We start from the raw sequence: 12,165 nt of genomic DNA on the forward strand, positions 1-12,165 counted from the left end.
GACTCCCGCGGGGGCGTCCTGCGCATTGTGGAGGGCTTAGCAGCATCCCTGGCCTCCACCCACTGGACGTCAGCAGCGCCCTTCCCTGAGCTGTGACCCCACCGATGTCCCCAGTCATTGCCCCGTGTCCCCAGATGGAGGACTGCTGGCTGACAATGAAGGTTCTCGGGTCAACAGTCTGGGTTCAGATCCTGGCCCGGCCTCGGTCCGGCTTCCGTTTCCTCACCTGTACAAGGGCGATGAGTCGTGGTAATAAACATGGCTCCTTGCGTGGGTGACTGTGAAACTACAGGCGATGATGTGCTCAGCGCCGGGCTGGCTCGTGGCTGTGGGGGCCCCCTGTGGGCCGGCACGTCTCCCCACAGGATGGGTCCTCAGAACTCCCTGCCCAGCCACCATGTCCACTTCCACAGGTCACACTGAGTCCCAGGTGAGTGCGCATCAGAGACTGCATAATGCACATCAATGAATACGGGAACCAGTGAGGTGTTGGAACCAGTCCAAAGGGCGCTTGAGAAGCTCAGTGTGCAGGGACAGTGGGACACAGAAATGGGGACGCTTGCTGGGTCATGGGTTCAGCGGGGCCCTCACCTGTGAGCGGGGAAGATGCCGGACGCAGCCCAGCAGAGACGCCCGTTGGTGGAAAGCCCGCCGTGTGAGCAGCCAGTGACCTCTTCGCCTCCTTGCGGGCTGAGGACACATTTTCTGACCATCTCTAAATGGCGTCCCCAACGGAACGCCCCAGAATGACCTCCAAGCCTCCACCTCTCCTGTTCAATGGGTCCCTTCACGTTCCAAGCACATAAGCTGTTGAATAAGGACACCACCGTCCCGAAGATGACACACCTCTCCCTTCCTCCCCCTCCTGCTGACAGCGGGCCCTGCGTCATCGCCGGCACCTAAGACCAAAGGGAAGGCCACACGTGCTCTGTTCCTCCTCTGAAAGGGAGAGGTGGGAATGCACATCAAGTCCAGTCTGCCTCAGAGACCGTTCCGTCTGCATCTTCTGCGTCTTGCAAAGCGCTGCGTGCCTGCAGGTGGCCGCACAGGATCGTGGGACGGCCCGAGGCCACACTCAGAGGCGGGGCCCCTGCTCACCGTGAAGCTCTGGGGACTCCGTGTGGCTTCATTTTGCTCGACGATACCTTTCATTAAATAACTTTTTTTTTAAATTTCTCACCCCGAGTATTTCTTGCTCTTGACCCATGGAGTTACCAACACTCAAAAGTGCCAGAGGTAACAGCAGGCTTTTTGTTTCTGGCCTTTTGTGCCAGACCCTTTATCACCACGTGACGGCGGGAAGCTTCACCAGACTTTGGAACCGCAGGAAGGGATGGGCGCATCGTTTGCTGAGAGAGAGCCGATGCTCGTCAATATTTTATGGCCAACAAATGGCTAATAAAAAATCCATGTGATGCTCACTGGGAGGAGCCCCCGCCTGCTCATCTGAGGACCCCTCTGGCTACAGATTCTTGGGAAGGTCGTCCGAGCCTCCCGGCCAAGCGGCGCGTTTCCAAATGCACTCCTGCGCGTTCCTCATCCCAGGAGAGCGGTGCGCAGCTGGGCTGACGCTCGGGGCGTGTGAGTCTGTCCCCCACCCGCGTGAGCCCTCCGTGGCGGGGGTGTGGCCCCGTGGATGGCCAGCATCTGGTGCCCTGTCTTCTGCACACTGAGCTCTGACTCCGTGCGCCTGCCGTGAGCATGTGTATTTGCGGGCAGCTAAAGGGCTTTAGAATAAAGAGAAAATCAGTATCGTTTCCTTCAGCAATCTTTGCTTCCTGCTAGCATTTTGGCATTGTGTCCTTTCTAAAATGCAGTTTCTACGTTTCTCAAAATATGATTCCTTATTTTCTGTGACGATTAAAGAGCTTCAGTAACTCACTGTGCCTTGACCCTAGACCAGTTCAGCTTCCTTCACCTTCCTAAATTATTCCGCCTCAAATCCTACCTTCTCCTCTGCTTTAGCGGAGACCGAATTCCCTTCATGCTAAAGCACCTTATCTGCGCGTCGGTGCCGTGGTTCTCTCAGGACGCGTTCTGTAAGGGCAGAGAGGGACGGGGTCAGAGAGCAGGGCCTGTCCTTAACTGGCAGCTGGACTGGTTCTGCGGTGGTCTGCTGCCTGCGTGCCACGCGTCACTGAGGTCAGTGGGTCGCGGCCCAGGGCATCGCCGTGCCACCCAGGGTCTTGGCCAACTCGGGTCGTTCGCCCCACCCCCAGAGCTTGAGGTTCAGCAGGCCTGGGGCGAGGCCCGAGACTCTGCAGTCCCAACACTTGCCAGGGGCTGCAGGTCTGGGGGCCACACTTGAGGTTTCGGGTTAGGGTTGGGGGTTAGGGTTAAAGTTTAGAGTTAGAGTTTAGGGTTAGGGTTAGGGTTGGAGCTATGGGTTAGGGTAAGAATAAGGGTTATGTTTTAGTGTTAGGGTTAGTGTTTAGGCTAGGATTTAGGGTTAGGGATAGGGTTAGGGTTAGGGTTAGGGTTTCGGGTCTGGTTTACAGTTAATTAAATGCCCTTTTATTGCTACGTTTGTCCCCGGATGACATGGCTTTGGCTGACAGTGCCACAGACTCTCAGCTTGTCACTGCTGATTGCTGCTCTTTCAGGCAGCCTCTACCTCTCTGAGTAAGAGTGACGACAGTTTTTCACACACCCGGGCTAGGGACTATGGAACCGTGAAAGGCCCCCATGCCTGTCCCTGCCTCATCCTAGGCAGGGGGGTTAACATAGAATAGTCACGGTGACATCATGTGTGACCCTGGTTTGTCAGCTGCCCTGAGACCACAGGCTTCACGGGAGTAGCCGCAGGGCAGCGGGACGCTGTCCCCACGTCTCGTCCCAGGAGACACTGTCCTTCCCCTCTCTGTTGGCGACATCAGCACCTCCCTGCAGAGTGACCCCTGCACCTGCTGGTCACATTCTGTGCATTGCACTCTTTCTCGCCCCGACGTCCCTCTGCTCTGCCTGGTCTGGTTGGGGCTGCCCCCTGGCACCTCGAGAGACGAGGTCACTCCAGTCCTGAGAGCTTTATAGATTCCTCTGGGGGTCCCCAGCCTCGGCACTGGGTCGGGACAGTGTGAGGCACGCCCTTTGCTCTTTGCCCCAAGGAGCTCCCCGCCCCGCAGGAAGGGGCTTGTCAGGAACAGGGGTGTACGGGGGGGGTGAGAGGGCCTGGCAGCACAGGCCACAGGCGCGGGAGTAGGTGAGCGTGGCCGTGGAGGGCGCAGGGCCTGGGGGGTCTCCCCCACCCGTCTTCACCTTTTCTGGGCGGGTCAGAGACGCTGAGAGCCCCGCACGGAACAGCCAGCTGTTGCTCACCCCGACGGCTCAGCGGGAGGGGGCGGGCGCGTGGGGTCCTCAGGCTTCAGGGCCTGTGAGCTGCCGCCCCCGGCACAGCGCACACCCAGCCCCCCCGCACCTCTGCAGGGGGGATTCAGCCGGAACTGTGCTGGGCAGGAGGCCTGTGAGGGCCCAGACCCAGGACACGGCCCCCCAGCACGGCAGAGGAGCGCCCACCAGGGCAGAGAAGACCACAGAGACCCCGTTCTGTGGAGGTCAGAAGCCACAGACGCTTCCCTGAGCAGAGCCCGCAGACGTCTGAGCCCGTCGGAGCCGCTCACGGCCGAGCGGCTGTAACAAGAAGGGACGCGTCGCGAGGCCCAGGCAGGCGCGCTGGCTCCGCTGCCCTTTGTTCGGGACAGACAACGGCACGTGCGCTCGCTTGGCTTAGGCGCGTTCTGTGTGGAAGCTGCTCCTGTCCAATGTGGTGAAAATCCCACTCCACCCGGGGCAGCGTTGAGAACACACGTCAGCCCTGCCCCGTGTCACGCAGGGAGCCCTTGTCTCTGCGACCCGCTTTCTGAACTAAAGAGCAGGAGTTAAAGTCCAAGGTCAGACTTTTCGTCTCCTTCCCCCTGACGCAGCCGACACGCGCCGCCTGCTGCCCACCTAGTCTGATCTTGTCGCCTCGTGGATACTTCCTTCACTGGTTTTATCAAAGTAGTTGGTGGGCGCCACGGACGGTCTGCCCCTGCCGTTTGCTCTGCTTTCAACGCTTCCCTTCTTGGGGGCCTTCGGGACAATTACGTTGCTCTTACTCACTCAGTCTGGCCAGAAGTGCCCAGAGCAGCCACGGCGGTCACGGGCACCCCGAGGGCGGACACCTGTCCCTGAGTCCCCTGTGCCGAACAACAGGCCTGGATTCATCCAGGATCACTGAGACGTTGCCCCAGAATGCCACCCCGCTCTCTCCTTGTCAGTTTTCATTTGTGTTTAACTTTGTCTTTCCTTTTCACCGAAGTACTGCAGAGTCACGCTAACGTAGAATCCCACAGAAGGGTTATGGTAAAAAATGACAGTCCCTTTCCCCCGCCTCTCAGCTGTCCCAGCCCCTCAACGGAGACGACCCTGACTCTTTTATACCATTTCTCCTGATACTAACATCATCTCACTAAAAAAAGAAAAGAAAAAAATGCTTATTCACTTACTTCTAATCGATTTATTCATTTTGTTGTCTTTTTAAAAATTGATTTGAGGGTGAGAGAGAGAGAGAGACATCAATGTGTTGTTCCACTTACTGATGCATCATTGGTTGCTTCTTGCATGTGCCCTGACCGGGGATCAAACCCACAACCTTGGTGCATCGGGACGATGCTCTAACCAGCTGAGCTACCTGGCCAGGGCCATTATTGTCTTTTTTTAATGATAGAGAAGAAATTGGCCCACTTACCTCTGTACCCCTCTACCTTCTCCTTATAGGTGCATTTTATTTTCTCTGTGGGTTACCTTTATAAACTTAAGTAATACTCCCACGGGTTTCCTTCATATTGCATTATGACAAGAAATCATAGCTCCCAGTTTGTAAAATGAAGATGTTAGTCCTACCTTTTGCTACAGGGCCCTTCCCTGTCCCTGCCCCTTAGAAACTTCTGCCTTTTTATTTTATTTTCTATCATTGAGATTGATGGCCTCTGCTTTCTTTCTTGTGACCGGAATTAAATCCTACCTATCTATAGGCTGATTCTAAAACATTAAAGTTGATAAGTAGCGTTGACTTTATTGTAAGTCATTACCTTTCACGGTAGAGCCAAGCAGTATTCTGTGACTGAATCCTTTCTGTTCAGGCTTTTGTTTTCCTGGAGTTTTAAATTGCTTTCCTGTTTTGCTTGGACTATTTGGAGGACGCGCTCCGGCACTCCATCACGATGCCCTTCCCCCCAGACCAGCCTCCCCTGCTCTGCTCCAGTCCGGGCGAGTCACTCATTACCACAGCGGCACCGACGCCCTCCCGGCACGTCCCTCCCGGCGCCCCGCACGGGAGCCAGCGCGTCCTCTTCTCCCGTGACTTACGCCCACTTTCGTCTGGAGGATGTCCTCAAGGGGCTTTCCTAGGACAGGACTGTGAGAAGTAAACGTTCTGAATTCCTGAATATCTATAACAAAAAAAAAAAAAAAAAAAAAAAAAAAAAGGTCTTTTTCTCACATTTGCTGAAAATTTTAGCTGTGTGCAGAACTGTCATTTGAAAACCACGGTCCCTCAAAGGTGGGGGATGTCCTTCCACTGCTTCTGGACTCAGTGTTGCTGATGGCAACTCTGATGTTACTCTGACCCCTGGTCCTTGTTCCTGAGAGCTTTCTGGATTTTGAAATCACGTATCTAAATGTGTTTTCATTTGTCATCTGTCACATTCCGAGACTCCCCAGTGAAACGCCTGTTCAGCCACAGTTCTCTTCTGCGCACCACACGGCACCACCCTCTGGGGTCCCCCCCCCCCCCGCAGGCGTCCTAGGTCGCTGCATCTGTCACCCAGCCTCAGCCCTTCTCTTCTCTTCTCTCTGCTCCCTGTCACCCAGAAATGTGGTGAAACCTCGCCCCTGTCCTGTTACCTTTGTCAGTGTGAAAGTATACCTATTTTATTCCTTTATCGTCATCCCAGCGAGGAGAGAGAAGAGGTCAACGAACGTGAGAGCCCTCCCAACGTCAGCTGGAAGCCTCCCGTTTGTCCCTAATGGCCTTCTTATTTAGGAAGCGATCTCCACGTCACCGAAACTGCTAGTCCCTGTCATCCCTCTAACTATTGTGAGCACTCTGACCATTTTCCTTTATTCTTTCTCTAGAAATGCCTACGTGTTCTGTGTTTGCTCATCTGCTTTTTAATGATTAACCCATTTTCCTGGCACCATTGACTGTGTGCACCCCCCTTGCCCTGCTCATTTGGGACGACGCTTTTATAAAACACTAAATTATTATAGAAACTGTTCTGTTCCCACGTAAACTGTTGTGACTTCAGGCTGCTCACCCACTTGCGGACCTACTGATTCTCACGGCAGGAAAAGTCTTGAGCCAAACTATGGCATTTGCGCCTTTTTGTGTAAATTCCTCTCAGTGGGGTTAGACTCCTTTAAAAGCCACCTTGGCTGTGACTGTTCATTTCTTCTTTTCCTTGAACTTCAGAATTACTTTGTCAGCTGCCCGTTCTCAGAAAAGAAGCCCCTTGCTCGTCCTCTTAGCGTGAAACTGCTTTCTTTAACAAATTCGTAGGGCGCATCACACGTAAAGCCTGGCAAGGCGGGAAGATAAAGAAGGGAGTAAGTCAGATGCGCTTTCTGCCCCCTTGGAGCTTAAATGTGATCGGTTCCGTTCTCCCAAACTGATTATTATTTCGAAAACTGACGACGTGAGCTTCTGATTCTAGAACAGGGTGTGTTTGTGTTTCTTTTTCCTTAAATGGTTCCTTTTTGCTTCACCATTTGTTTTTGTTATTAGTCTTCTTTGAGAGAGGTACTCAGTGTTTACAATTCTACAGCATATTCACCCGGTCTTTCTTTTATTTTATATTATTTTTATCACTTAATAATGACTTAATACTTGCACTCACATTTGTAACCAAATGGATAATAGCTTAGGATGGACGGGGGGCGGTGACTTGGGAGGCTCTTCACACGTTAGCTGAGAACTCGGTGCCGTCGGCACAGGGCATAGTGAGCAGACGCGCTCCCAGCAGGAAGGACGGGCTGTGAAACCACGTGGGGATGTTAAATACCCTTAGACCTGGGCCGGGGGGAAACGTGGAAGAAGCCGAAATGTTTATCCTTTGCTGGCACTTCTTGCTGGATTGTTTTACTTAGAACTGAAGGGTCCTGTCGGAACATATTTAGTCATGTTATTCATTTGCCGGGAACGTGGAAAATGCTCTTAGTCTGCACATCTGGGTCCTTCTTACCCATGGCTTCCTCTGTCACTCACCCTGGCTTCTCCCTAAGAAGCACTTCCATTCTCTAAGGTGACACCTGCCCTGGCTTCTGGGATGGCTTCCCCAGTGCCCCTCGATTTCCTGGAATCCAATTTCCCTCATTTTTCATTTTAGCTTCTTCGTGGCCCCTGCGTGTGTGGTTTTGGTGTGCCTTCCTCCCTCCTCCCCGTGCGCCCTCTGCCTCAGACAGGACAGGTCCCGGGACTCTGTGGGGCTTCGGGGTTTGGGTAGGATCAGGGTCGTGGCCTCTAGGCTATTACACCAGGGTCCCCGCGTCAGCTGGAGGTCGTGTCTGGGTGTATCGTCTTCACAGAAGAGGGCCAAGGAGAGCGGAGCCCTGCTCAGCACGGGCGGGGCTCCCCGTCGGAGTCTGGGACCACCGGAGACGTGTTCCAGCCGCGGCCCCAGCGTCCAGGGCTGGGATGCGCCCACGTCTGGTCCCCAGGTCCCTGCACACCCGCTCACCGTGTGTGTGTGTGTGTGTGTGTGTGTGTGTGTGTGTGTGTGTGCGCGCGTTTTCAGGGAATACTACATCACCATGGTGAAGTGGGCCACCAGCACCAAGGTCGCCGTGAACTGGCTGAGCCGGGCGCAGAACGTGTCCATCCTCACGCTGTGCGACGCCACCACGGGGGTCTGCACCAAGGTAAGGAGAGGGCTGGGCCCGGCAGGCGGGTCGCTCGGCCGTGCACCTGCTGCTCCGGCGGCGCCCGCGGCCGGGGCTCCGCTCTGCTGCCGCCCGGTGGACGACGGCAGTACTGCCGCGGAGCCAGGGCTCGTGCGTTCCGTGCGCCCCGGCTGCGCGCCCTCCTTTCTGGCCCAGCTGAAGGGGGTGGGGGCGCGGGGAAGGCTTGCCAGGCAGCTCTGTTGTGAGATGGGGGCCCCAAATCAGCAGCAGTCACTGCGCTGCCTAAGTGAGTCGCAGGGATCCGTTCCTGAGACGGATCTCCTTGTTCAGCTCTGCAGTTTACCTGGCTGTTGCGCATAATTGAGAGCCGATCCAGGTGGTTCTGATAGGCTCGCTTGAGCGGGGCAGGGGAGGAGAGATGGGCACACAGCCAGGAAGCTGGGAATTGCTCATACCCCCTTACCTGTGCCCCTGACGTCAGCAACAGAATTGCCATTGCCAAGGTCACACCAGGGACGGTCCCGGCACCTTGCGGTGTCCTCACTGGGCGGAGCAGCTGCGCCCTGGCGTTTGGGGGGTTGTTTTGTTTGATCTCCTATTATGCATCGTTCCATGCAGCTTTGTGAGATCTTTGTATATATTTTTAAATGGTTCTTAATGTTTTGGTCTATAAAACTGTTAGAGTTGTGAACTGGAACATTGACATATGTGCACATATGCACACATGTGCATGTGCACACACATAAATTCCTAACACAAAGTCGCCCCTGTGGTTTGCCTTTAAGTGGGCACCGGCCTGGTCAGGGATGAGCCTCGGATGGTAAAAGTGCCCCATCTCCTAAAGGATTCCTACCTGCCGCGGATTGTCCTCGTCGCCGGGGAGAGGGGCATTTTTCTTGCTCCGGGACGCTGGGCTCGGCTGTGAGCAGCACTGTGAGACAAGGCAGAGAGCCGGGACCCCTCCTCCTGAGCGGCCACAGAGCTGTCTGTGCCGACGCAGCTGCCGTGGGTCACAGACACGCTACTGGCCGCGGGTCCCCTCTCTAATGCTCTCATTTCATTTCAGAAACACGAGGACGAAAGTGAGGCCTGGCTCCACAGACAGGTAACTGTCCCCCCAGCGAGTCCCCCTGCTGCGCTCTGCGGCCACCAGGCCCACTGGGTGGTGGCATTGGGGGCCCTTGCCACAGAGAACAGCATCTCACGTTACTCCCTACGGGACCCCCAAGTAGATGCATAAACAGGGTGGCTCCAGAAAGCGGGGGCACTGTCGGGGCGTCCGTCCCGCGTGTGGCTAATGGAGCTACGGGTGGAAAGCCCAGTTCCCGGCCACTTTCTCATTTCCCCACTTGGAAGTGCCGCGCCTCCCGCTCCAAATAGGAAAATAAATATTTGCCGATTAAAGGTTTCATTTCATCACAAATGTTCCTGGAGATTAAATGTCATTTTAATCACGTTCAATTATTTCTCTGGGCGCGTCCTATTTGCATGTGGGCGTTCGCGGCAGGGAGATGAAGCTCCGCGCACCAGCTGGGGCTCACTTGCCACCCGCACGCCTCCCAGCGAGAGTGTGGCTTCTTGGATCAGGACGTGTGTACCGTAGCCACTCATGGGTGTTCATGGGCAGACGCTCGCAAGCTGGAGCTTTGGAGAGGCTGAGACGTTGCTACACCAAAGTCTCTCTTTGCCCGTCAAGATGACAGTCATCCACAGGGGGCTGGCGGGGGACTGAGCAGTGACTGCTCAGGTTTGGGGGAGACCAGGTGGCAACTTTGAATCCCACCTGGAATTCCCTCCGGCAAGGAAAACTGGGGTGTTGGTTTTGTTTCTCATCAACTTTTCTCTCCGGGAGGAAGTTTCCTCCCCTGACGTCCTAGGATGGATATAGTGTGTCCTTGTTTGCGGCTCCTTGTTCTCCTCTCCTGCGTGGGCTATTCCCTGTAAACTGGGTTTGATGGAATTAAAAAAGCAAAGACAGCAATGAGAGGATAGAATGTATTTTCAGGCAGAATCAGGTCTGGCGTGGTTCAGAATTCTGTTCTTTTTTTTTTTAATTAATTAATTTATTTGTTTGTTTATTTATTTATTTTTAGAGAGAGGGGAAAGGAGAGAGGGAGAGAAACATCACTGTGTGGTTGCCTCTCACTCGCGCCCCCAACTGGGGACCTGACATGCAGCCTAGTCATGTGCCCTGACTGGGAAGAATTCTGTTCTTGATGAGAGACCGTTAATGTCCCCGGGGGAATTCTGCACAACGGCCCGGCGTCTGCAGGCCACAGTTCCAAGGGCACACACTGCTCTCGGCTGCCTGAGCTCCGGGCTCCGGTCCTGCCTAGTGAGCCTGGTGACGCCCAGGTCCGCTCTGTGGCGGAGCTTAGTGTGTCCCCTGTAAATTCTCCACCGTCCCCCTTGCCTGACGAAAGGGAAGGTGGACTCCCGATTCCGAGGAGGAGAGACCCCACACAGCCTGGATCTGTTCGGCTGCCACTGAGTAGCACCGCCGTAGCAAACGCCCCTCCAGACGCGCGGGCCCTCTTCAGCCCCTCGAAAGCGCACAAAGTCTCTGCCGGGGCTCACCGACGGCTGTCGCCCACAGAATGAAGAGCCGGTGTTCTCCCGGGACGGACGCAAGTTCTTCTTCGTCAGGGCGGTCCCGCAGGGCGGACAGGGCAAGTTCTACCACATCACCGCGTCGTCCTCCCAGGTAAGGGCCCGAGTTTCCGGAGCTGGCGTGCCGGGCCGGTGACAGCCTCCGGCGGCCAATGGCTCTGAGCGCTCTTGTGCCCGCTTCCAAGTCCCCTGGGTGTTCCCAAAGGTGGGTCAGGATGGACACCGCTACTCGCGAGAGGTTCCAGCGGGGCAGGGGGTCACATGGTGCCCTTTCTGTTGTCACCAAAATGCCAGTGACGCTTCCGACAGCATCCGAGGAGACTGGCGTCCGTTGCTGGGCGTGAGCCTGAGGACATGTGTCCACTATAGGGTATGACTACCCTGCCGCTGCCAGCCTGTCCTCTCCACCTGAGGGGTGTCCCCCACACCCTCTCCTGGAGGCTGGGGGGCCCGTGCACAATGGCCCCCCAAGCCCAGCCTCCTGAGGTGTCCCACCTCCATCTTCAGCCAAGTGCGGGTATCCGTCTGTCCCACGGCTGCTGGCCGCGGTCACTGTCCTGAATCCAGGGTATGGCTCAGAGAAGGGCAGCTACGTCCGAGGCTAATGCACGTGGTTAGGACCAGTGCGGACAGCCTGGGGACTGGGTCCCCACAGAGCTGCCACCCAGAGCCCGCCCCCTGCCCAAGGCGGCTGCCTGGCGCTGAACATTGTCCTCAGGACGGGGTTGGGGTTCGGGGAGGCATGTTCAGGAGCACCACCCTCACCTCGGTGTGTGTTTTCCATCGGTGGGTCAGTCTGGGCCCAGGGCAGGTGAGTGACACCTGATTGGAAACGAGGTTGGCAGAGCCCCGGCCGGGCGGCTCCGCTGGTGGGAGCACCGTCCCGTGCGCCAGAACACGCTGCGGGTTCGATCCCCAGGCCGGGCGTGTGCGGGAGACGGCCAGGCGATGGTCCTCGCTCACGTGTCTCTGCCGTTCTTTCTCAGGCCCCTAAGCATACCCTCAGGTGGGGATTTTTACAAAGCAGGCAATGTTACCGGAAATAAGCTGTGGGCGCAGAGTCAGGGGTAAGTGGGCTCATGTCGGTGACATGGCCCCGTAGGCGGTGTGGGAAGCAGACCTCCCAGGGCGTCCCCGTCAGGACAGCGTGCACAGAGCAGGGGGCCAGGCCGTGACTTCGTGACAGGGGCCGGTTTTCTCAAAGGCTGCGGTGAGGTGCAGGTCGTAGGTCGTCCGCAGACTGGCTGACGCCCATCCGGCTCTTCCTGCGGGGCTTCGCTCTGAAGCCTCAGCTTGCGTTGCTTCCACCAAGATTCAGCCGCATCTAGAGGTCTCCGTTCCGTCCCGGGCTCGGCTCGTCCACAGGGTCAGCCCGTGCTGGGACCCCTGGGACGTCCCAGCATGAGGCAGGTCCCCTCTGCTGCACAGCAGCCTCACAATCCCAGGGTTTCCCACACCCACCCGCTCCCACGGGCCCCCCCTTCGCCCACACCTGCCCTCTCTGGGGTCCCACGGTGTTGGCCTTGGACACGCTGCCTGGCTCCATCACCGCCCAACGGGCACCTGCCGCCTGGAGTGCCGGCCCGTGGCTGGCCCCCGGGGACCCGCGCACCCCGCTTCAGACCACACGGGCCCTGAAGACACGGGCGCATCCTGTCCCGTTAGGGTGGCGCCCGT

The 12,165-nt window shown here is 56.5% G+C and overlaps 1 protein-coding gene across 1 annotated transcript in view; it reads left to right on the forward strand.

Moving 5' to 3' along the window:
- The window catches only part of DPP6 (dipeptidyl peptidase like 6), a 352,854-nt gene that overhangs the window by 304,112 nt on the left and 36,577 nt on the right, over positions 1 to 12,165 (forward strand). Inside the window, exons 11-13 of the mRNA XM_090287723.1 lie at positions 7,773 to 7,896; positions 8,945 to 8,983; positions 10,475 to 10,582. Of these exons, the coding sequence (XP_090143849.1) occupies positions 7,773 to 7,896; positions 8,945 to 8,983; positions 10,475 to 10,582 (271 nt within the window). The remainder of the gene's footprint in view (positions 1 to 7,772; positions 7,897 to 8,944; positions 8,984 to 10,474; positions 10,583 to 12,165) is intronic.

This window comes from Furipterus horrens, unplaced genomic scaffold (assembly GCF_987537825.1).
Source record: "Furipterus horrens unplaced genomic scaffold, mFurHor1.1.pri manual_scaffold_9, whole genome shotgun sequence".
Lineage (NCBI taxonomy): Eukaryota > Metazoa > Chordata > Mammalia > Chiroptera > Furipteridae > Furipterus > Furipterus horrens.